Here is a 23315-nt window from a genome sequence, read left to right as displayed (position 1 = left end):
GCGGCCGCCCGCGTGGTCCCCATGGAGCTGCCGTAGCTGAGCCGGCGCCGCTGCGAGCGTCCGGGATGAGCGCCGCCGAGGCCGACAGCTGGGCGTGGCTGCTGGTGCTCAGCTTCGTATTTGGGTGCAATGTCCTCAGGATCCTCCTCCCCTCCTTTTCCTCCTTCGTAAGTGGTTCCCTGGTGTCCAGGGACCTGTGGGATTAGTCCCCGAAGAGGCCGGTGTAGCGGATAGGGTCGCCGTCTGGTCACCCAGGAGCCAGGTTCGACCCGCAGAGGCGTCTTGGTGGCTTTGCATTGTCATAAGAGTTTAAAAATTAGCGGCTAACGTCTGAAAACGGAAAACGCTTTCCTTCCAACTCTTCTGGACTCCCTTGGGAGGGGTGGTGAGAGATATGACCTGGCAACATCTGCCCTCTTTCCACATGGTTGCAATCCTGCGGCCTCCAGCCGCGGCGTTCCTCAGACCGGGCATTCCAACCGCCCTGGCGGCCACCCGCGCTCATCCCTCTTAATCCCTGGCCGCTGGGATGACTCGCCGCTCACCGTCTGGCGCTTGGCACAGTCCGGCGTCCCTAGTTTCCCGAGGCCCTGCCCGCAGCTGGGTGGGGAGACAGATGTGGTAGTGGAGAGAGAGAATCCCCGTGCAGTGTCACGTCTCCAGTTTCCAGGATGAGAGGGCGCCCCAAGCACCGTTTGCGGTATTATTCCAGGCAGTGAGTTCATGGTTGTCATAGTTTCTGTGGGCGATGGCTATTGTCACCCTGCCTCACTTATCTTTGCAGAGGAGAAGTCTGGCTCGTTGTAGGTAGTTGCTGTAAGTCATCTAGCAGAGAGTGTTGGTGTGCAGGTGTGATTTGTGATTGTTTTGGGTTCACTCCACTGCTTACTGGAGCATGGAATGGGATTTGGTGGCCAATTGGATGGGGTGGGTGCCCCGGGAAGGGTTTCCTCCGGAACCCCAGAGGGAGTAAGGGAGTGTTTGATTCAAAGATTGAGTGCATGAGTTCTGGCATGTAGCTTGGGTAGCAGATTTCTTTTGTGAGCCTATAAATGTGTGCGTGTGGCAGGAATATGTGTTAGCCACGGCTGGACTTGTGGTTTCTTACATAGAAATCACCGAGGGTCTGTTTTGTGCTCAGCTCTATTCTAAGTCCATATTACCAGTATCCAGAGGCACAGACATTCTCTGTTAAGCACCCCCTCACCCCTGCTTTTTAGAAATGTTTCAAGAGGTTTGGTGGTGTCATCTTCCAGGCCTTTATTTAGCAATATGTTAAAAAAAAGTCCTCCCTGCTTACGTTGTTGGCCAAGTTAGAAAGGATATAACATGATCGTGGAAAAATGGAGCTAAAGGAACATAGAATTTTCACCATGAACCCTTTGAAGCTGCCTCTTATAAAGATCTTGGCCCGGTGCATTCCTATAACCCGTGTCCAAAACATTGAGAAGGAATAGAGCTCTGCTCTGCCGACTTCCTGGGTTTGGGTAAGAGGATGTAGGGTAAATGTAGCTTCTGCACAACTGCTACGGGCAGCTTTGTCACAGGCTTTGATTTGAGGAAGAAGGTAGTAAAGATTCCTGAGGGAGAATTCCTAGAAAGAATTTGCTTCAGACTACAACTGCATTCCTTCCCAGGGTTGCCACCACAGCACCACAAACTGGGTGGCTCAACCCAGCAGAAATGCATTCATTCACAGTTTGAGGTCAGCAGTCTGAAATCTGTGTATTAAGCCAATGCTCCCTCAGAAGGCTCTGCAGGAGACTCATCCAGCTGCTGGTGGCACCGAGCACGCCTTGTAGATAAATTGCTCCAGTCTGGCCCTGTCTTTACATGGCCATTTCCCTCCTGTGTGTGTCTCTCTCTGCCTTTGAAGTAACTGAGACTTGTGGTGTCTCCAAGTATGTCAGAGTAGTGCCGGGTTCCAGAGGGCTTTCAGTGAATGTTTTAGTACAGTGGTTCTCAACTTTCCTAATGCCGTGACCCTTTAATATAGTTCCTCATGCTGTGGTGACCCCCAACCATAAAATTATTTTCGTTGCTACTTCATAACTGTAATTTTTCTATTTTTATGAATCTGGCGACCCCTGTGAAAGGGTCTTTCGACACCCCCCCCCCAGGCTGGAGCCCCGGTTTTAGTAGGTCAACCGGTCTTTCCCTCAAGTGACTTCTGGAGAGACCAATCCCCAACTTGTTGAGCACATTTAAACACTTGCACCACCTAGGAATTCATGGGATTCGGAACTGAGTTGAAATTAATTCTAAGGTAACTGGGTTTAGTTTTCTGACTTTCCAATCCAGTATGATCTCATCCTTATTTAATTAATCTGCCAAGACTCTATTTCCTGTAAATTCACAATCTGAGGTTCCAAGTGGGGATGAATTTTGGGGAGACACTATCCAACCCAGTACACTAACCTCATCGTTTCTGAAACTTCGGTAACCAAGCTTGAAGCTTGGGTACGTACCCATCCAATCAGTTATTCCAGTGTCTGAAGTTTGAGAAGCCCTCTTGCCCAAGCCAACCCTTGCAGTGCCCGAGGAGGGGGGAATCTCGATAGACTGCTGGGTGGCATTGGACTCCCGCTTCAAGATGGTTGGCCCTTGGCACTGACTTGGTTGGCCTTTCGCTGAGGGTTCCTCCCTTTGTCTCACCAAGCTCATTTAGGAGATCCTAGGCTTGCCTCTGCCGTGGCGGTGGGCGGGGGTTTGGGGGTAGGGGTGCGACAAAGACCAGGCTTCCCGGATGCCTGGTTCGTGTGCACCGCGCAGGCGCACTAGGACTAGTCTAGTCGGAGGGCGGGCTGGAGTCCAGGCGGGCTGGAGTCCAGGAGGGCTGTACGCAAGGCGCAGGCGCTAGCCCTCCGCTGCTTGGCCCCCTTTTGTGGACAATGGCGTTGGCACTGGCTATCTTTCAGGCTTGGGTCCAGGATGGGGAGCTCCAGTGCAGGGGAGCTCTTCCGGAGGAGGCTAGCCGGCCCTCACTGGGAGCTCCAGTTGGATCGGGTAGCCTAGTGTGAGCGCTTGAGACCTGGTTGCCTTGGGGGCTTATCTATTTCCGGATTTCACGGGGTGGGGGTGGGGTGGATGCTTGGCCCCTTTCTGAAAGGGAGGGTTGCCCACGGAAGGAGCGACATTCTCGATTGTGAGCACGGGCCGGAAATTCTCATCCCCCCAATTATTTTTCAGCAGGATGGGTTTCTGAGAGTTGTCTCCAAAGTTCAGTCATTGATGGTGGGGTTGCAGATTTGACCATCGGTAGCGGGGTGCCCGGGTTGGAGTGCTGGTTTCTTTGTTTCTGCCGAGTGTGATTTTTAATGCCCTAATGGTGGCTTTTGAGTACCTAAAAAGAATGCAGAGACTTCATTTTAAGAATTACTATTTGATTCATGTTTACTTAAAATAGAATTTAATTAAAATTTAATTATGTAAGCATATTTTATACCTTTAATGAGGTCTTGGGTTAACGTTTGCACTTAACTGCCAACTTAAAAGGTTGGCACTTCTAGCCCACCTAGTGGTGCCATGAAGGGCGTGGGGTTTTGCTTCTGAGAAGACAACAGTCTCAGGAAAGTCCCGTGACCCTCAGTGCTGCCCCGAACCCACGTGTGCGAGCATGGCCAGAATGGACTTCCCGTCCACTGGTCAGCTTGGATTTGAATTAATGTTAGTATGTATTTGTGAATTTAATCCCTTTCAAGCATTGTGTTTAGAAATTTAGTATATTCATTTTTTTGGAAGTACTGCAAGCTGTATGATTTAATCCTGAAACTGTCCTCACGTCTACCCTCAAGTCCCCTCGCCTGCTCTCACCTTCCACTCCTGAGAAACTTTTTGGCCTTTTTTTTTGTTTTTCATCGCTTCCTGTAGATCAATGCTTATACCTCGACTTTTTTCTTAATCTAGTTTAAGAAGTCAGATTTATTGAGTGCACTTGGCTGACAATGAAATTCACCGTTTTCAAGAGCGCCCTTTGATAAGTCTGGAAGACAACTTACACAATTCAGGCATAGAGTTTCCTTCAATTCAAGCCCCTCCACTCCCCACCCCCGCCTAGCTATCCTTTCGATTTTATGAAGATTAAGCTGACCTGCGTTTGAAAGGTGGTTCTATGATTTTTTAAAAGGAGATTTTGACATTTCTTGTTTTCTTCAAGGTTGATGAGGTTGGAATCTATGTAGTTTACTAACAAGGTTTGGTGTGTCCAAGCTTGTGCAGGGCAGCGCCTAAACGCTCCTACAATGGCAAAAACTCTTTGCGCAGGCGCACTTCCAGATGTCTGCTCACGGGAGGGGCCTCCTTGCGCAGGCACCACCGGTTGCGTTGGTGCACGTCTCAGAAGTTGCGCATGCGCAGCTCAGGCGCGGGGACAGGATATCCCTGCAGTGTCCTTGAGTTTTTTTGCTGTTCACTAAGCGGATGATTCCCTTGGTGTGCGGGGAAAGAATAGAATGTTGTACTCTCCCGTATCTGTGCGGTGGAAGGACAGACGTATATTGTGTACCCTTATATGCCAGGTGCATTTTATGTGCATTATCCCCTTTGAATATTTAGTTGTGTTTTAAAACATTTGTAGAAAAATTATGCGTGCAGTACAAAGAATTTGTCTTTACCCCCGGAGCCAGTTTAGAGTAAGCTGTTGACCTGAGCTGCTTCGGCCTGAATACGGTCGAGTTTGTTGCAATGAGTCCACATTGATTGCCAGCTATCCAGTACATGAACGCCACCAGGACGCCGCCCTCTGCCTGGTGTCTGGCTGGTTGTGTCACAGGCGCTGCCTTCTCTTCCCGTGGGATGGGACTTGGGTTCGGTGATGATCAGTGTTCACCGGGGCTGGTTGCTGGAGAAGCCTCTCCCGCTCCTTCCTTTGTCCCCCACCCCTTGCCTGCTCGGGGGCCGCATCAGACGACCACCACTTGCTCTTTCGAATGACGCGGTCACTGGACGGAAACGTGGTCTCCCGAGCACCCTAGTGGATTTGAGGGCTGGACCCAGCCTGCTTTCGGGCGCCACCTGGCGGCGGCTCTGCGCTTACTCTTGGGCTCCTGGCGGCGGCTGGAAGAGAGGGCTACCGATTGTACAGGCCAATATGCACAGATGGGCATGAGAGGGGCTGCGGGTGGTAGGGTGAATTCTTCAGGAAATAAAGGGGAACAAGAGTATTTGTCTCTTACATGGAGGTTCTGGGGAAGGAACCCATGATATGTTTGTACTGAAAGATGTATTCCTGTGTATTGTAGCAAGCACCTCTACCGAAGGGACATACAGGGCTGGAGTTGTGATTCAGCATGGAGGGAGTGTTTGCTTTTGTGGCTTGGTGCAGGGAGCAGGACAGAGACTACCAGGGCTGTGGTGGGAAGGGTAGCTTGTCTAATCGGAAGGGACCAAAGACAGGTTGGTGGTGGAGGGGGGAGGGATGTGAAGTTCAAATGGAGAGGTGCTGACTGCAGCTGTTCACTCTGCCAGATGTCCAGGGTGCTGCAGAAGGATGCGGAGCAGGAGTCCCACATGAGAGCCGAGATCCAGGATATGAAGCAAGAGCTGTCCACTGTCAACATGATGGATGAGTTTGCCAGATACGCCAGATTGGAAAGAAAGATCAACAAGATGACTGATAAGCTAAAAACCCATGGTATTGGTGGTCCTTGTAGTACTAAAAACTTCCTAGTTGTTGCCTGGTGAGGAAGTGTTTGCATGAAGCTTTTAGGACAGCAGCTTTGTGTTTTAGATACTCTAAATATTGACAGAAATATTTACCTTTTCTGGAAGGAAATCCAGAAATGCTCACTACATAATCCATATTTTCTGGTGAGCTTTTGCTTTCTAAACAAACTTAACATCCAAATCCCCTCACATTTTCTTCAAAGCTGATATTTTTCAAATTCTACACTTTTCTGAGAGAATATCTACCCCCTACCCCCCTCAAAAATAAGAATCTCCATTGAAGAAGTAACAGACTTTGGGCCTTTGCTCAAGCCCTCCCTCAACGCCGCAAGAACACATTGTTCTAACAACTTGGCATTCCAACACGATCGCTGAAGACAAAATGGGTGCATAAGCAAATGTGGTGAAGAAAGCTGATGGTGCCCGACTATCAAAAGGTATAGCTTCTGGGGTCTTAAAAGCTTGAAGTTAAACAAGCGGCCATCCAGCAAGAGAAGTAATAAGCCCACATGGAAGAAGCACACCAGGCTATGCGATCAGGCGGTATTGAAGGAATCAGGTAACAGGCCCAAGAAGATCCAAAACAAACAAACAAAAAAACATATTGGTGAGAATGAGGAGAGTTGGAGCAGAGACCCAAAACCCATCTGTAGACAATTGGATATCCCTTCACAAGAAGGGTCATAAGGAAAGGCTGAGTCAACCAGGGCACAGTATAGCATTGATGAAACACACAATATTCCTCTGGTTCTTGGAGGCTTCCTCACCCCCCACTATCATGACCCCTGTCCTGCCTTTCAGTCTGGTTAGACCAGAGCATGTGTACTGGTACAGATAAGAGCTCTCCACACGTGGAATCCAGGTCAAATAAACCCCTCAGGAACAGAAATGGGAGTAGCGATACCAGGAGGGTAGGAGGAGGAGGGGAGGAAGGGGGAACTGATCGCAATGATGGACACATAACACTCCCCCCGCCCCCAGGGATAAACAATAGAAATGTGGGTGATTGGAGACAACAGTTGGTGTAAGGTATGAAAATCATAATTTATCAAGGCTTCATGAGCAGGGGAGGGAGGGGAAAAAGAGGATCTGTTATCAAGGGCACAAATAGAAAGTAAATGTTTAGAAAATGATGGCAGCATATGTACAAATATGCTTGATACAGTTGATGTATGGAATGTTATAAGAGCCCCTAATAAGATTTTAAAAAATCTCCCAGTGGATCTCGATCTTGGGGGATGTTTGTTCCATTTTAGAAGGTGCCTGGCAGTTTTCTTAGTGGAGCTGCTTGCTTATCTGAGCCTAGATGTCAAGGTAGAGACCAGATCTTTATATTTTCCATTGTACCTAACCCCCTTTGGTGAAGACAATTTTAGCAAGAGCATCAGCTAGGTGCTAGGAAACCCTATGGTGACTCCACAAGGGAGAACTACACCCTGTCTAGTGGCACAGACAAAGCATGTCTGCCCAGGACTGGCCCAGCTACCCGTGCACCAGGCAGTGCCCGAGGTGAATGGGAAACCAGTCAAGAAAAGATAAGCTCTGTTAGTAAGGGGCAAATGCACAAATAACCTCTGCATTGGGGCAGAATTTAAACGTTTCCAATGAAAGCTATTCAGAGCGCATAAGATGTGTGATTCTATGCTAGTCTTTATTTCCTAAATATATCGACCAAGTTTTACATGTATAATCAACACATTTGATAAGGGAAAATAACATTTCTGTGTGCTTGGGTAATCAGTTTTCCTGAATGCTAACAGTGATTTCGTCCTGGTTTTCCTTCTAGTGAAAGCACGAACGGCTCAGCTAGCCAAAATAAAATGGGTTATAAGTGTCGCATTCTACATATTGCAAGTAAGTGGACCGACGTGTCAGCGGGGCCTTCGTCGGTGCTGGCCTGCCCTGCAAAGTCCAAGGCTGGGGCGCAGGCTTGCACTTTGAGCTACAGTGGCATGTGGGCTTCTCACACGGGACTCTGAGCGCTCGCAACTTACAGGGCAGATAAGAGAAGGGAGACTTTCTTTAGACTGGGTTATTGTAGCAGAGAGGCTCTGAGTGACTTTTGGGGAGACCTTTCGTCTTACCTTTATCCCACTGTGGACTTAAGTCACGAAGTGAGAGAAGCTGATTTCAACCTTAGGGTTTCCAAGATGGCTGATCATTGTGGCCACTGCTTCCTAAGCTGCATGCTGAAACAGCAAGCAGGTAAATGATTGTCTACCCTCCAGAAGAAGTGCGTAATTTCCATTAAAATCCAATGTTATCAACCGGCAACGTCTTCATCTGGGAGGTATTGAATTGGTTCCTATGGGACCATTCCCACTTCTGCCGACGTATTATCCTGTGGTCGCACTTTAGTGTAGCCTGCTTAGGGACGTTCAGTGACCTCTGAGTTTCAATGCTGCATGTGACCATCCATTCAGTGGTATAGAATTCAAACACTGCTCCGAAAACCACGGTTGGTTGATCTATTTACAAATTAGCTCTAAGGCACTGCAACGTGGATCAAGATTGGTTTCTCTGAGACACAAGAATTAGGCTAGATGTCCTCTTTCCGGCCTGCTGAATTGGGAGATAGACTCAAGGCTGCAAGCGGGCTGGGGACACCTGTAAGAGTTTTGCTGGTAAAAGGAGCTTAATGCCACGCCCCTTTCAGACAGCTCCTCATGCTGTGGTGACCCCAACCATAATATTATTGTCATTGCTACTTCATCACTGTCATTTTGCCATTGTGATGAATCAGGTGACCCCTGTGAAAGGGTTGTTTCACCCCCAAAGGGGTCACAACCTACAGGTTGAGAACTGCTGCTCTAGAGTTCTAGAAGGAAAGAGTAGTTGACCAGAACGTCTAGTGTGTGTTCTAGAGGCAAGACTAGTTCACTGGAACCCCCAGAGTGTGTTCTAGCTATTCTGGTGAACGAGTCTTTAATTAGCTATTATATTTCAAGACATCAGCAATGGAAATTAGTGCCTGTGCGTATACGAGAGGACTTCAAAACGTTTGTGGAAAAATCTCATCTTTTAGTTCTGTTTTTCCTTGATTATTTTGAAGCTGCCTCAACTGTCTGTCTCTGGCACATAGGCTGATTGGCAGCGCTTGAGGTCACCCCTCTTGGGATTCTGTAACTTGTACCTTTGCCTGACCCGCCTGTGTTAGCCGTGGCCTGACTGGCAGCCTGTCCTCACCAGAAGTCTCTTTGCAGGCTGCGCTGATGATCTCACTTATCTGGAAGTATTACTCTGTGCCTGTGGCTGTGGTCCCGAATAAGTGGATAACCCCACTAGATCGCCTCGTGGCGTTTCCTACTAGAGTAGCAGGTAAGCATTTTCCAGAGCAGGTACCGGGAAACTGGATAGGCTCATCAAGTGGTGGGTGGTGAGACCACTATTAGGGAAGCATGATCACATTGTCCTTGCCCTGTGGAGTGAGCAGGTGCTTGTGACTCAGTCTTGCACAGTCTGGAAGTGAAAAACCCTACATTAGAGAAATTACTTGTCCAGTGTCAGAAGTATACTGCGTCAGAACTACAACTCAAACCCAGCTCTGCTTCCAGAATCCGTGCCCAGCATTTGCCCCTTCCCTGAACCACTCTCTTTTCCAAACCCTTGGCCCCTCTCTATCCTTATTATGCTTCACCTGTCTATAGCAATGGCTTTTTATGTCTTGAAAGATAATTTTTTTAATGTTAAAAGTAGTATGTACCATTGTAGAGAGATTGAAAAATATCAGAGTAATTTTAAAGAACAAGTTCATTATCTATGAATATAATGAAATATAAATTCCATTAACTCCTTAATATTGTGGTATATTTCCAGGTTTTTTTTTAACTACTCGGTCATCTAGTACATTTTGTATTGCCTTCACTTTTTACTGTAAGCCATTGCCCGTTATCAATAAGCTTTTCGTAAGCATTTTTGAATGGTTAGTCTTCCATCAGATATCTTATTATTTACTAAATGCCCTGTTACAGGGTATTTATTTAATTAGGATCTGACTTGTTATTTAAGACTAAAGCTGTCGCACATGTCCTTGTCAGTTAAGATTTGGTTGTAATTTTGACTGCTGTATAAGGGAATTACTTAGTCAAGGGGAATGACTATTTCAGAGACATCCGAAGTAGCCATTGCCTGTCCTCATTACTTTTCTTTGCGTTTGCTTGGCTCAGTTAGACCCAGGCCAGCACCCTTGCCATGGGGCCCTGATGGCTGGATATCCCTGCAGAGACACAGGGCTCTCCTTGCTACTCTGGCAGCCATCCTCTCGTACACTGTGCCCTTCAGGGCTCTCAGTGGCCAATGGGACAAGGAAGGCATGGGGAAGTGTTGCTGCGTCTATCCGTGGTGTCACTAGAGGGCGTGGAGCACCCTCTGCCACTGTCAGAGGAGATGCCATCAAAATGATTGCCTATGCAGCTTTTATATAATGTTTCAGCAGGAATATATAAATATATAAAATATCCCTGTTGCTAGCTATTACAAAATTATTTTACTTAAAGTCAAACTTACATGTATCAAAATACCTACAAGGTAAAAACTGTTGGCTAGTTTACTTTCCGAACTTTCTAACGTTCCGGTTGGAGCTGTCAGTATCACCCAATCACAGCACGGAGCTGTTACATGTAGTTTCACCTACGTGGGCTACAAGCCACACGTTGTTGCTATCAGTATTTCTTTTTTTCCTGCCTCTTTTTATAGTCACTGACTTTGTCATATTTTTTTGGTGGTTTAGTTGTGAACCTATATCAGTACCTTTTTAAGGGAGGAAATAGTAACTATAGGAAAAGGAGAAACATTAAAAAAGGCTCTGCTCTGTTACTAATTCAGGGTCCCCCTCTATCTGTGAAGGCTTTTGTAAGCTGAAATGGGGTAAAGTGAAGCAGCAGTTACTGTTAATTTACATGGGAAACATTTTTGAACATTTCCAGACCCCCACAATCTACCAAATCAGGTGAAACAACACACAAAAGTTAAGATACCTCTCACATCTAGTGTGGACAGACACAATTCAAAGTTGCCCCTTTAACAGATAGTTGGAAAATGTGCTGAAGGCTACTTTTGCTTTTCACGTTTCGTTTTTGTAAGGGGGACAGGGAATGAATGTTCTTTGGATTTCTTTTGGTTAGTTAAGAGAGGTACCTAACATCGGCCTTTTGTTGTAAAAGCAAAGTAGCCTAAAGTGAACTTTTGAAAAGCAGGGATACCTGTAACAAGGCCAATCAATATAGAAGAAATTTATACAGTTTTGTTATTTATAGTCATTTAATCTAAGAAACACTACCTTTAAACACTTTATAACTGTGTCATGTATTATTCCGTCATTGAAATTGATAGTAAGCATTGAAAATAAGCCGATAAGTTGATGAGAAACAGAACAATTGAGAGGATGGTGCTGGACCAGGTGATGTTTTGTTCTGCTGCACACAGAGAGGGTTGCTATGGCTTGGCAACGACTTGATGGCACCGAGCAACCAGGACGTTCTGTAAGCTCTAGGATAGGAAGGGGTCCAGGAGCGACCTCCTGTCTGGCTGCTCATAGTTATGTCTGTGGAGAAAGGGAAAGCAAGTAGTCCCTGCCCTAAGTCTTAAATTCACTGGTATAAAAACCCGTAATGCACATCTGTTTGATAGGAAAGAACTATGACTAGTTGTCCCATGTGACTCCTGCTTCATAAGAACCAATCCTGGGAGCCATGAGAAAGCCTGATCCCTCTGAGCCTGCACACGACTATGTACTTAGTCTTTCATGGCTGGGAGCTCAGGAGGAACGGAACTAGTCTCTCTCTTCCTGTAGTTGGAAGGAAATGTGGGCAGAACACTGGCTGCTTCTCCTAACACTGACTGGTTTTCTTTTAGGTGGTGTTGGGATTACTTGCTGGATTCTGGTCTGTAACAAAGTTGTGGCTATCGTGCTCCACCCTTTCAGCTGAAAAGGCAGATGAAGACAACGACGAGACTTTGAAAGTAGATTTTTACTTAATAGGCTAAAGATCTGTTTCTTTTATGTTTTCAAGAAACACGTGCTGCACAGTTTGTTTTGTTGAACACCTTTGCTCTTGAACTTTATATGATTCTTCAGAAAGAATCACGGTTTTGTACACTTTTCATTGAGCCAGAAAGATGAATTTATGATCCTTGTGAACTAACCAACAAAATCCCGGCTTTTTGAAGCCCATGCGATGCTGTGCGATGCCTGTTTCCTGTACTTTGTGATGTTCACTCTTGACAGGTTTTGTTTCTCATTGCCAACGGGAAAGACAACCTTTTCTAACAACTTAAGGACTTTAAAACGGAGTGCTACTTTCAGTTCCAGATTACAAAGTAATTTAATAGTACTATCACTACCAGAATTTGAAACTTTGCTCTTTATCTCCTGCAGTACTACTGGAAGAATAACACTAATCGACATTTCCTGTGTTTTTTTCTTCAGCTGTTTAAAATATCACTTACTGGGCAAGCCTTTGCATAGGGATGCTCACTTATTTGAAACTGTTAATATTTTGTTAATTGTGTTTCATAAATGTACTCTTGAGACCAAATGCATTGTTTTAATTGAATTGTGTTTTATATTTAATGTCTTGAAATTTTAAGTTTATTTTATAAACATGTAATATTTATGCTCTGGAAAATGGAACATGTTAAAAAAATAAAACTAGGAAGCCTGATTAAATTGTTTTGATTTGATGTATACCATCTTTTATGTAAATAATGTGCACAGTGTATGGCCATCCGTGCAACCCTCATGCTACGTTCATAAGCATATTATACTTAATACTTTTTTATGTGTTTCTGGCTACCATTTCAAATTTCCACCCCTGACCCATGGATTTGATGTTGTCAAGTGATCATTGGACTGATAACCACAAGGTTAGTGGTTCAATTCACTAGCCACCCCTCAGGAGAAAGATAGGGCTATCTGCTCCCATAAGAATTTACAGCCTATCACTGCCTTGGAGTTGATTCCAATTCACAACAACCTGATAGGACATAGTGTACCTGCCCCTGTAGTTTTCCAAGCCTGTAACTTTCTATGGGAGTTGCACGCCTCATCTTCCATGGTAGCTTTAACTGCTGACCTGTGGTTAGCAGCCCAGTGTGTAAGCACCACACCACCAAGTATAATCTTGAAAACCCTGACGTCACCGTGAGTTGGAACCAACCCCATGGCGCACCTAATGACAACATCATGAGCCAGAATCAGCTTGGTGGCAGGTGACAATGGGTAGGGATAAAACTGTTATCACAGAAACATTTAAGGTAGGTGTTTTCCTAAACCAACAGGCAACCAGTGATGACTGCATGAGCTAGTGATGGCCAAGAGACACCATGTTGACACCAGAGAGTGTGAATGTATGAAGTGCCAGAAATTACAGAGAAAGAAAATTCCTAGGCATTAAACTACAAGAACAAGATGTGATTTATATATTATTGCTTTCATAAATCTTCAACTGAAATAATTTTTTGGTGTCTTTGAAATTAATGAAAGTCACCAGGAAAAATTGTAGTTTCATCCTAAAAGAGTAGTTTAGTGTAGCCATGATCTTCCTACCTCGCGTCCTCTGGACGTTGCTGGCTCCGGGGGTGCTCATTGTCACGGAAAGGTCTTTCGTGGGTTTGTAAGAAGCTCCCCTCTGTCCTGAGTCAGGTAGTAGAGCCGGTTTGATTTTGTACCCTTGAGGAATAGTTCACTCTTCTACATTATTCTCCAACCCAAACTTTTGTGCTCTGTTCCCAGGAGGTAAGCATTTTCACTAGCTCATTTCCCCGTTAATGAGTGGACGACTCTCCAACCTTGAACTCTCCTCTCACATTGTTTCTAGTTTCTCCTGTCCTTACAACAACTTTCAATTAGAAGTTGGTAGTGTAGGACTACATTAATTCCTGGCACGGCCCTAAAGGGTTCTAAGATTGAGATTAGTAAACTGAAAAAATGCACAATAAAACCAATAAACTGGCTAGTTTTCATAAAGAGTGCAAAATTCAAACGTGAGGTGCACAAGAAGCCTCTTTATGCTTGAAAGCATATGACTAACTCAGGAGCACTGATAGACATTGGCACTCATAAGATATGGATTATGAGATAAGCAGATTTAACAGCTTGAGCGTTTCACTTAAGATGATATGCTAACGTTTGGAATTCAGCTGTTGCACCAGGACCGATTCTGTATCAGTTTTGCCTTATGCCTTTAGTGAAAAGCTGGGCACAAAAAATGACTGTTGGAACCATGTGGTGCACATTGAATCAAGATTCCTATTGATAGCGACTTGACACCACTTAGGCCAGTAGAGGCTTCACTTTGTATGTGTCCAGTCACTAGTGCATGATATATGGACAGGCTTCCTGGGTGACCAGCTCATGTTTCTGATAACTCAAAAGCAACAGGAATATAATGATCAAATTAATGTAAATAAATGCAGTTTTGTTTGTTTTCCATTTATGGGGGTACTCCCAAACTTGACCCATGACTTCTTGACCATGGTGTGGTAGACCTTTATTACACAATCAACAGTAGCATTTTTGTACTATTGAATGAAGGTTAACCAGGCTGAAATTAACATCCAGAAAGAAGTGTCATAAGATGTGCAGTATTTGGGCGAGTTATGCGAGAAATTTTAAACATAATTTTGCTATTCCTATGTTTTTTCCTGTGTACATTATTTATGTAAGTGTACTATTTTGTGAAAAAGAAATATCGTAGCCAATAGCATTAAATTTTGAGAAGTATGTTTAAACACTTTTTCTAATTGAAATATATGCAAGTGCCTGTGACTTCCTTCCCAAAGCCATGTATTAGTTATGACCAATTTGCAACTGTGGTGAGTGGCTTAGTGTCTTTGGCAGTAAGTGACTGTAAGAATGGTCATGACAGCACACTGAAGTTAAATTTCTATGATGACATTTTGAAGTAATGTATTTGTAGTCATGTGTTCCCTAATGATGGAGTAGTTCTGCTAATAACACTGTGGAAAGACAGTGCTGTGTTATTTTAATGTACTCTCGCACTGCAGGGCCACCGGTTCTGCCTGCAATTAGAACGTGAAGGACACTGGGCTCACCCAGCACTGGGATTCCTTAGCTTGTACAGCATGGTTACAGCAAACGACACTGCAGAACGCAGTTTTATTGTCTACTACCACCCAGGGTACGTTTTGGCCACACAGGGTGTAAAGCTACCCTGAGGATTAAATTATAGCAACCAGGGCAGCTGAAGGGTCGATCCCTTGACGGAAATACCATGACAGTTCCTCAGCCTTTGGGAGGGCACAAGTTGGCGCTTGTCTGTGGATTGCAGTCCGTGAGGAACAGGTTTTACAACAGGCAGTTGGCAATCAGGGTGTGATGGTTAGAGATTGTACTAAAGACTCCTGGGTAAGGGTAGGGACAGAACTCAAGCTATCAATTGTGTCACACTTGATGACATCTCCTTGATGTCATGTCTTGTGGTATAAAAGAGAGACCAAACAGGGTCGAATCCTCTTTGGCACCTCCTTCCTAAGCTGGATCTCGCCTCTGGTTTCTTGATCTGCTGTTGCGGCGCCTGCCGTTTCCAAGAGCTGGCAGTGGACAACTGACGGTGGATTCATTTTGCTGACGTCAGACCTTTGCATCCACCAGTCCTGATGTCCTTTTGTCATTCTGCTTCGTGTAAATCAGCTTCCACGTTATCAGGAGAAACTTGGCTTGATCTGGACTAGACTTCTACAGCTGTGTAAGTTATTTTTAATGTAAATCTCCTATATACATGCATATACAAATGTCAGTGGTTTTGCATCTATAGAGAACCCAATCTAAATACAGGGCAATACACTCAGCAACACCCTAGGATCACTAATTGGTATATATCGCACATGACATATAGATCTAGCCTGATGCTGGAGGAAGAGATGCACAGGTCAGAGCTGTTAACTTTTTCTTTCCATAGATGATAATGTATGATGATCAAGTAGGGGAAATGTAAATGTCTTTTCATATCATTGTGTCTTTTCAAAAAATTATATTTAGTTTCAAAGGAAACACAAGCATGGTACTGCACTTAACTATGCAAAAGGACACAATGACAAGTATGTATGTCGTCTGACCCTTTGTTCCTAAGGTTGCTGATTCCCTGTTTACCACTATTAGCATTCTTCGACTTCCATTGATATGCCATTTAACTATGAACATTGATGTATTTGCGTTGAAAAGAACTTGAAAAACAAGCAGTAACGTGGGGCAAAAACTAGCACTGGTTTCCTGCCACCACCACCTCTTGTGGTCATCCCACTCTGCAAAGCACAGAAAAGGAACGCAGAGCCCACACTCCCAGATTTCATAGAGCTAATTTTTCTTTGTACATAGGTATGGTGTGTGGATAGTTATATATTTTTTTCCTTAGAAAATATTGGAAATTGTTAGCAGGAAGCAGACATTTGTCTGGTTTAAAACACATCCGTGGCTCTCAGGACTCATTTATTTTATATATATTTTAAATTTATGGTAAATCAAGAAGGGAAATATTTTTATATATACATGTCTATAATCACTCTGGTATTAATGTGCTCCTGTTTTGCCGACCTAGGTGGATAGAATGCTAGTCAAACTAGTTTACTCTCTTCTGATCTGGTTAGGCTCTCTGGTCTCCTATGGTCTTCCTTACATCTAGGCAGTGTGTTAGGGTGGGCTCTCTAGAATATGTACATGAATATGTATAAATGAAGACTAATATCAAGAACTGCCTCATAGAGTTGTAGAAGTGGGTATATCTAATCTGGTCCACATTGGGAGGCTTCTGACTTGTGTTGCTACAGAGACTGAGGAACCAGGAAGCAGGAGTGGGATGATGAGGCAGGAAGACCACGGGCTGGAGAATACATTTGAATGAATTCAGGGTTGGCAAGCCCACTGATGGCTCTTGGGGCTGGCAGGCAATATGACAGGAAGCCTGAAAACCAGACGCAGGATTCAGACTCAGCAGGAGTGACGCTTTCCCACAGAATCTGGTTAAAAAGTAGGCTACACACTGGCCATCCCCTTACAAAAGGGTCTCGGGGAGGAGACGAGCCAGTCAGGGTGTGATGTACAACGATGAAACATACAACTTTCCTCTAGTTCCTAAATGCTCCCTCCTCCCCCACTATCATGATCCCAATTCTACCTTGCAGGTTTGGCTAGACCAGAGGATGTACACTGGTACAGATAGGAACTGGAAACACAGGGAATCCAGGGCGGATGATCCCTTCAGGACCAGGGGTGTGAATGGCGATACTGGTAGGGTGGAGGGAGGGTGGGTTGGAAAGGGGGAACCGATTACAAGGATCTACATGTGACCTCCTCCCTGGATGGACAGCAGAAAAGTGGGTGGAGATGTCAGATGGTGTAAGATATGACAAAATAATAATTTATATGGCAAATAAAATAATTTATATGACAAATAATAAGACAAAATAATAATTTATAAATTATCAAGGGTTCACGAGGAGGGGGTTGGGGGAGGGAGTGGGAAAAATGAGCTGATGCCAGGGGCTTACATGGAGAGCAAATGTTTTGAGAATGATGAGAGTAATGAATGTACAAATGTGCTTACACAATTGATATATGTATTGATTGTGATAAGAGTTGTATGAGCCCCTAATAAAATGATTTTAAAAGAAAGTAGGCTACAGCCCCAGGAGTCTTTCTTCCAATTGTATTTATACAGTGACCTAATCAAAGGGCAGCATTCCACCACAGCTGCTGGCTGCTTACAGAATTGCTAACATTGTTAGATCCCATTGTGGGGCATTGCTGTCAAGCTACTGAGAACCCTGGGTGCCTACCCACGTTGACACAAACCTAGCTATCAGAAACAGCTTCCCACTGTGTCCCTCTCCTCTCCTTCCCTCCTTCCTTCCTTTTTAAAAATTTTTTTATTTAAAAAAAATTTTTTTTCCTTCCTTCCTTTATCTGTGCATTCTCTTTTCTTCCTCTCAGAGTTTCCTCGAGGGTCAAAGCTTATGCGTATTGGTTATAGATAGAATTCTTCTTCCACTGTGGTTTGCATTCTCGTTTAGAAGTTTATTTGACTATTGTTTGTTTTTAGAAGTATGTTAATACATATCCAAACACCTTGAGGGAATGTCACTGTGGGGCCTGAGGACCACAGTGTTAGGGGAAACATCTAGATCAAATAGCATAAAATAGTTCACAAAGACAATGTTTTACATCCTACTGTGGCAAGGGACAACTGGGCTCTTCAGATCTAGCGAGCGTCTTTCTGTGAGAAGTAACTATTAATCCCTCCCTGTCTGGAGTAAAGAAGAGTAAAGAAAATCAAAGACTCAAGGAAACAATTAGTTCAAAGGAGGAAGAGAGCACTCTAACTAGTCTCCAGCACCTGGAGAACTAGATGGTGCCCACTTAGAACTACTACCCACTTTGATCGGGCCTACAGAAGCGTCATGGACTGAATGACAGAACAATCCCAAATCATCAAATCATCCTGGGGTCACGTTTCAGTCAGATAACAGACACGCCTATAAAATGACCAAAGACACTTGTGAAGAACATACTCTTCCGGATAATTAATGATAGGAGACAAAAAGGGCAGCACTGGCTCCCAAACAAAATCCAGAAGGTAGGAAGGGACCAGAAAGAAAGGTGAATAGTCAAGGGGAAGCCAGGGAGTATGTGGGGAAAGTGCTGTTAAATGAAGGGAATTGCAACTACTGTTATGAACAAAATGAGTATAAGTTGTTGAGTGCAAAGCTAGTTTGATGTTAATATTACATACCAAACCATGAACATCAGTGGAAAGGTTTTGACCCTGATTATAAATAACTTGTTGCCATAAGTACATGAAGGTCAATTAACTGATTACTTCCATTGAGTTGATTCTGCCAAGTGGGACAGAGCAGAACTGCTCCACAGGGCTCCTGAGATAGGAGCAGCTCTGGAGTTTGAAACACTGATCTTGCAGTTAGAAGCCGGATGCTCAGTGCCATCAGATCTCCTTGATTTACATTTGTACAGCCTTAATATTAACTCTTTTAGATTTATTAAATTTATAAATTAGAACTTTGTAGCTAGCTTGGCCCAATCCAATGCACAAACATTGATATCGAATGCGAGTAAAATTTTGCTTAAGATCATCCAACAATGGTTGCAGCAGTCTTGACAGGGAACTGGCGGAAGCTCAGGCTGGATTCAGAAAAGGATGTGGAACAAGGGATATCATTGCTGATATTAGATGGAGCTTGGCTCAAAGCCAAGGACACCAGAAAAGATGCTTACTTGTTTCATTGACTATGCAAAGGTATTCAACTGTGGGGACTATAATAAACTGTGGATAATCTTGAGAAGAGTGGGAGTTTCAGAACATGTCACTGTGCTCATGCAGAATTTGTATATGCGAACAGAACAAGGGAATTCTGCACGGTTTAAAATCAGGAAAGATATGTGTCAGGGATGTATTCTCTCATAATACTTGTTCAATCTGTATGCTGAGAAAATCTTCAGAGAAGCTGGATTATATGAAGAAGAGTGTGGCATCAGGATTGGAAGAAGGCTTTTAATAATCTGCAATATGCAGATGATATAACCTTGCTTACTGAAAGTGAGGAGGACTTGAAATATTTCCTGATGGAGATCAAGGACTCAGTGTGGATTTCAACTCCTCACAACTAGGCCAATAGGTAGCATAATGATAAATAGAGAAAAGGTTGAAATTTCGAGAATTTTGTCTTGCTTGGATCCATAATCAATGCTCTAGGAAGCAGCAATCATGAGATCAAAAGACACATTGCATTGGGTAAATCTGCTGCACAAGACCTCTTTAGAATACTGAGGATCAAGGATGTTACTTTGAAGATTAAGGTGCTCCTGACTCAAGCCATGGTGTTTTTAATCGCCTCATATGCATGTGACAGTTGGACATTGAATAAGGAAGACAGTAGAAGAATCAGTGCATTTGAATTGTGGTGCTGGAGAAGAATATTAAAAGTACCATGAACTGCTAAAAAGACAAACTGATCTGTCTTGGAAGAAGTAAGGCCAGAGTGCTCCTTAGAGGCAAGGATGACAATACTTCATCTTACATACTTTTGACATATTGTCAGGAGAGTCCAGCCCCTGAAGAAAGACATCATGTGTGTTAAAGTAGAAGGGCGGTGAAAAAGAAGAAGGCCCTTAATGAGATGGCTTGACACAGGGGATGCAGCAATGGCTTAGGAACCACTGTGAGGATGGCGCAGGCCCATACAGTGTTTTTCTGTTGTGCATGAGGTCACTGAGTCGGAGCCAACTTGATGGCACCTAAGAGCAGCAGCAGCTTAGCTTGAAGGAATACCAATTATACTGATACATTTTCATATTTAAAACAAATTTAACAGAAAAAGGTCAAAATAAATGTAATGAATATAAATGTAAAATACTGATACTAAGTATATATTAGGAAAACGTCACCCATAGAGGCAGGGAATTTTGGTGTCCCCTTGGCTGAATAAGAGATTCCTTAAAAGTGATTTCCATAAAACCAAGCTTGGTAATTGCTGTGTATTTTTGTTCTAAATTCAGAGTCTTCTAATCAGAATGTTCTCTTTCAAAGCTATACCCATGTTTTTCAGTTAAAATGCGACTCATTTCTGATAAAGTTCTTATGTGCATGAGATGTGTATGTCTTGGGTTGACCAACTTAGGTTTACGAGTTATGGATTTCCACAGCACATTAAAGAGAACTACTAGGGGAACTACTAGGGAAAAAAGATGCAGTTTTCAGGATTTACAACATTATCATTGACTAACAGACAGTTGGTTTTTGGAATTAGAATCGCATTAAAACAAAACTTAAATCGTCTAAAGTCAATTTACGCACGGAAAGTCTCACACCGGAAATTTGTAAGGTTAAAGGCACATAAGAACCAGTGTATCAAACCAGAATGTATTAGGATAATGATTATATTCAAATAATTATTTTTCTTTTGCCTTCTTGGGGTGAAGGTGACTTAATAGAATTTACAACAGTTACTTTAGAATCTCCGAATGCGTTGTTGGCGGAGACCTGACTCGGAGGCAGCTGGTGCGTCTTTTCACTTCCCACAGTCTCCTCCGGCCTTTTAACAACAGGGCTTGTTTGGTCATCTTTTAAGACATTGCCTGATCCAAAGAGTTCTTCCATTAGGTTGTTTTTCTTGTCTCTAAAAGTTGTGCTTTTTGCTTTTGTTCTGCAAGACTTACCAAAAGAGGGCTCATACCCACTAGGTTCTAACTTCAGTTCTGTATTACTGCGCTGTTTGTTTCTAGTGATGCTTATGTTGGCTGGTCCACTTGAAGTAGGAAGTCCTTGGTGCAAGTTTTCAATCGTTTCTGTGAATGAATAATGCTTTCTTTGTCGAAAGGATGTTTTGGAGTTTGGGACCGCGTACTTACCAAGTATTTCATTCATGGCATTTGTTTGTAGGCTCTCAGACTTTCCTGTTACTGGGCTACCTTCTTGATACCGGTCCTCTTGGGGATGAATGACTGGGATAGTTTTTGATGGTAGCTCTTGCTCTTCAATAGCTACGGTGGTTTTCTTTTCTTGATTTTCCGTTTTCTCTCTTGGCCTTTTGTCAATATTTTCAACAGGGGCTTGTACTTCTAGATGTACCTTTTCCGTAGATAAATCTATATTAGGAAAAGAGACAATTTAGTGCCCTTTAAAATGAAAGCATTTCCATTTTAAGTTGGCTTTTCTGCCATATTTATACCCATCACCTGCTTTGGGGGAGAAAGATGAGACTGTTTGTTCTCACAAAGATTTACATTAGAAAATCCTAAATAGGGTCATTATGAGTTAGGATCCACTAGATGCCAGTGAAATTAAAACAGAAATTGAAGACTAGTTTCAAGCAGTTTTTCTTCTAAAATTATTATCGAGTCACAGGATGATGGACAGAGAACTATACTTCTTCCGGGTATCTTACCGAACTGTAATGTGATCAAACCCAGGAAATTGACTTTGGTACAACCTAAGTGTATCGTTCTGAGCGATGTCATCACATGTAGATTCATGTAACCACTCCCACCATCAAGATCCTGCTGAACCATCCCGGTACTGCGCAGACCTTCCTGGGGCCACTCCTTTCTGGTGGGTCGCACCATCTCCTACTACAATCTTGAGTTGTTTTCCAGCTACATCTATTCTTCATTGCTAGAGTTTGTCGTGAAATTACAAGCTATTTAAAAATTAATAATACATAAAACATACTACAAAAATCTGGTAAATATTCAGAGAGGAGTAGATTAATGTCCAAAAATGATTTTACTGGAAGAAAATTTAAAATAAATGTACTGTGCATTCTACTGAAAAGTTGGGAAAGATGACAAGGGATAAATTAGCATAAAATTTATTAATTCATTACTTCATTAGTGAAGTAGAAAAAAACCAGACTTGATCAAGTGACCCATGTCTCTTGTCCTGGTCTCCTGGTCTCCCTGCCTCTGCTGTTACCCACAGAAGCAGGAGGGAGGCAGATCCAGTTAGACTAGGCACAAATCTACAGCTCCCATCCTGCTCAGAGAAAAAACCCCAAATTCTTACCCCACCTATGAAGCCATCACTTACCTGGACTTCCCCTTTTCCCCAACCTGTATCTTACTACAGTCCTCCCCCTTGTCAGCCTCTCTGCCTCCTTCAGACCTGCAGTACACTTCTGTCTTCCTGGTCTCCACAAAGGAGTTCTGGGAGTGTAGCTGAACTGCACATGGAACTGGTAACTAGGTCAGCACTTGAGCCAGTTGCCCCATGGGAGAAAGATGAGGCTGTCTATTCCCTGCACGGAGGGGTTTTTGCTTTGGGGCATCCTCATGGTCCATGCCTTCCCTCCTGGAAAGTCTTTGTTAGTTAGAGCTAGCTTCTCAGCTCACTTCACCCACCCTCCTTGGCCTTTCATGCTCTTCTCCCTCTTCAGTTTTATTTCCTTTTCATAGCACTCATCGTTGAACATACTTCGTTTGTATTTATTGCTAGTCTATTGACACACCAGCGAAGGGGCTTTTGTTTTTGTTTGCTGGTGTACCCTCAATCCTGGAACGGTGCCTGACCTAGAACATTTGGTCCAGAGAATGGATACATAATCTTAGAAAAGTAGAATGGCTAAAGGTGAATCAAAAACTTAAATAAACCAGTTAAAAGAGAAGTAACTGAAATACGACTGATGAACTGTTTCCATGAAATTGCACCAGACTCAGTGGCTTTGCAGGTGAGTCTGTCAGAATTTTAGATTACAGGTATTTAAACTTTTAAAAGACTTGTTTGGCCCCACATCTAACATGTGACCTTTCCAGGGCTCCTACTGAAGGCCTGGTGTGCTTATCAAGGTTTCTCCACACTGGTCCAACAGAATGCAAGTGATTCACAGTCCTGGGGGACTTTTGGCAATTATCAAGAGCTGATCTTTCCTCACAAGTTGTTTCTCTGGCTCTGTAGAGTTTCACCTTGACTTCTCATTAGTAAAAAACAAAACAAAAACATGAAACAAAAACTCACAGCCATCCAGTTGATTCAGAATGATAGGGTAGCGTAGAACTAACTACCCATTTCGGTTTCTGAGACTTTCAGTCATTACAGTGGTAGACAGCCTCACCTGTGTCCTTCAGCAAGCCTGGCGGCTTAGAATCACTGACACTGTAGTTAGGAAACCAATGGATAACCCACTAT

General features: G+C 43.7%; 2 protein-coding genes across 4 annotated transcripts in view; one reads left to right on the top strand and one right to left on the bottom strand.

Moving 5' to 3' along the window:
- Nucleotides 1-12334, top strand: GET1 (guided entry of tail-anchored proteins factor 1). 3 transcript variants are annotated; one of them, XM_075542281.1, is made up of 5 exons: nt 1-167; nt 5467-5632; nt 7451-7518; nt 8868-8982; nt 11518-12334. In XM_075542281.1, the coding sequence occupies exons 1-5, from the start codon at nt 66-68 to the stop codon at nt 11589-11591; spliced, it is 525 nt and encodes a 174-aa protein (XP_075398396.1). In that variant the 5' UTR covers nt 1-65; the 3' UTR covers nt 11592-12334. The 3 variants fall into 3 exon arrangements, with proteins under 3 accessions (XP_075398396.1, XP_075398397.1, XP_075398398.1); XM_075542282.1 differs by having other exon boundaries at nt 135-262; XM_075542283.1 differs by lacking the exon at nt 1-167 and adding an exon at nt 2897-3016.
- An 8156-nt stretch (nt 12335-20490) lies between these two features.
- Nucleotides 20491-23315, bottom strand: part of LCA5L (lebercilin LCA5 like) — a 64571-nt gene continuing 61746 nt past the window's right edge. The window contains exon 10 of the mRNA XM_075542278.1: nt 20491-21280. Within this exon, the coding sequence (XP_075398393.1) occupies nt 20577-21280 (704 nt within the window). The 3' untranslated portion in view covers nt 20491-20576. The remainder of the gene's footprint in view (nt 21281-23315) is intronic.

The sequence above is a fragment of the Tenrec ecaudatus genome, chromosome 2 (genome assembly GCF_050624435.1).
Source record: "Tenrec ecaudatus isolate mTenEca1 chromosome 2, mTenEca1.hap1, whole genome shotgun sequence".
NCBI lineage: Eukaryota > Metazoa > Chordata > Mammalia > Afrosoricida > Tenrecidae > Tenrec > Tenrec ecaudatus.
The sequence above is the reverse complement of the archived record's forward strand: the minus strand, read 5'-3'. Positions and strand labels throughout refer to the sequence as shown.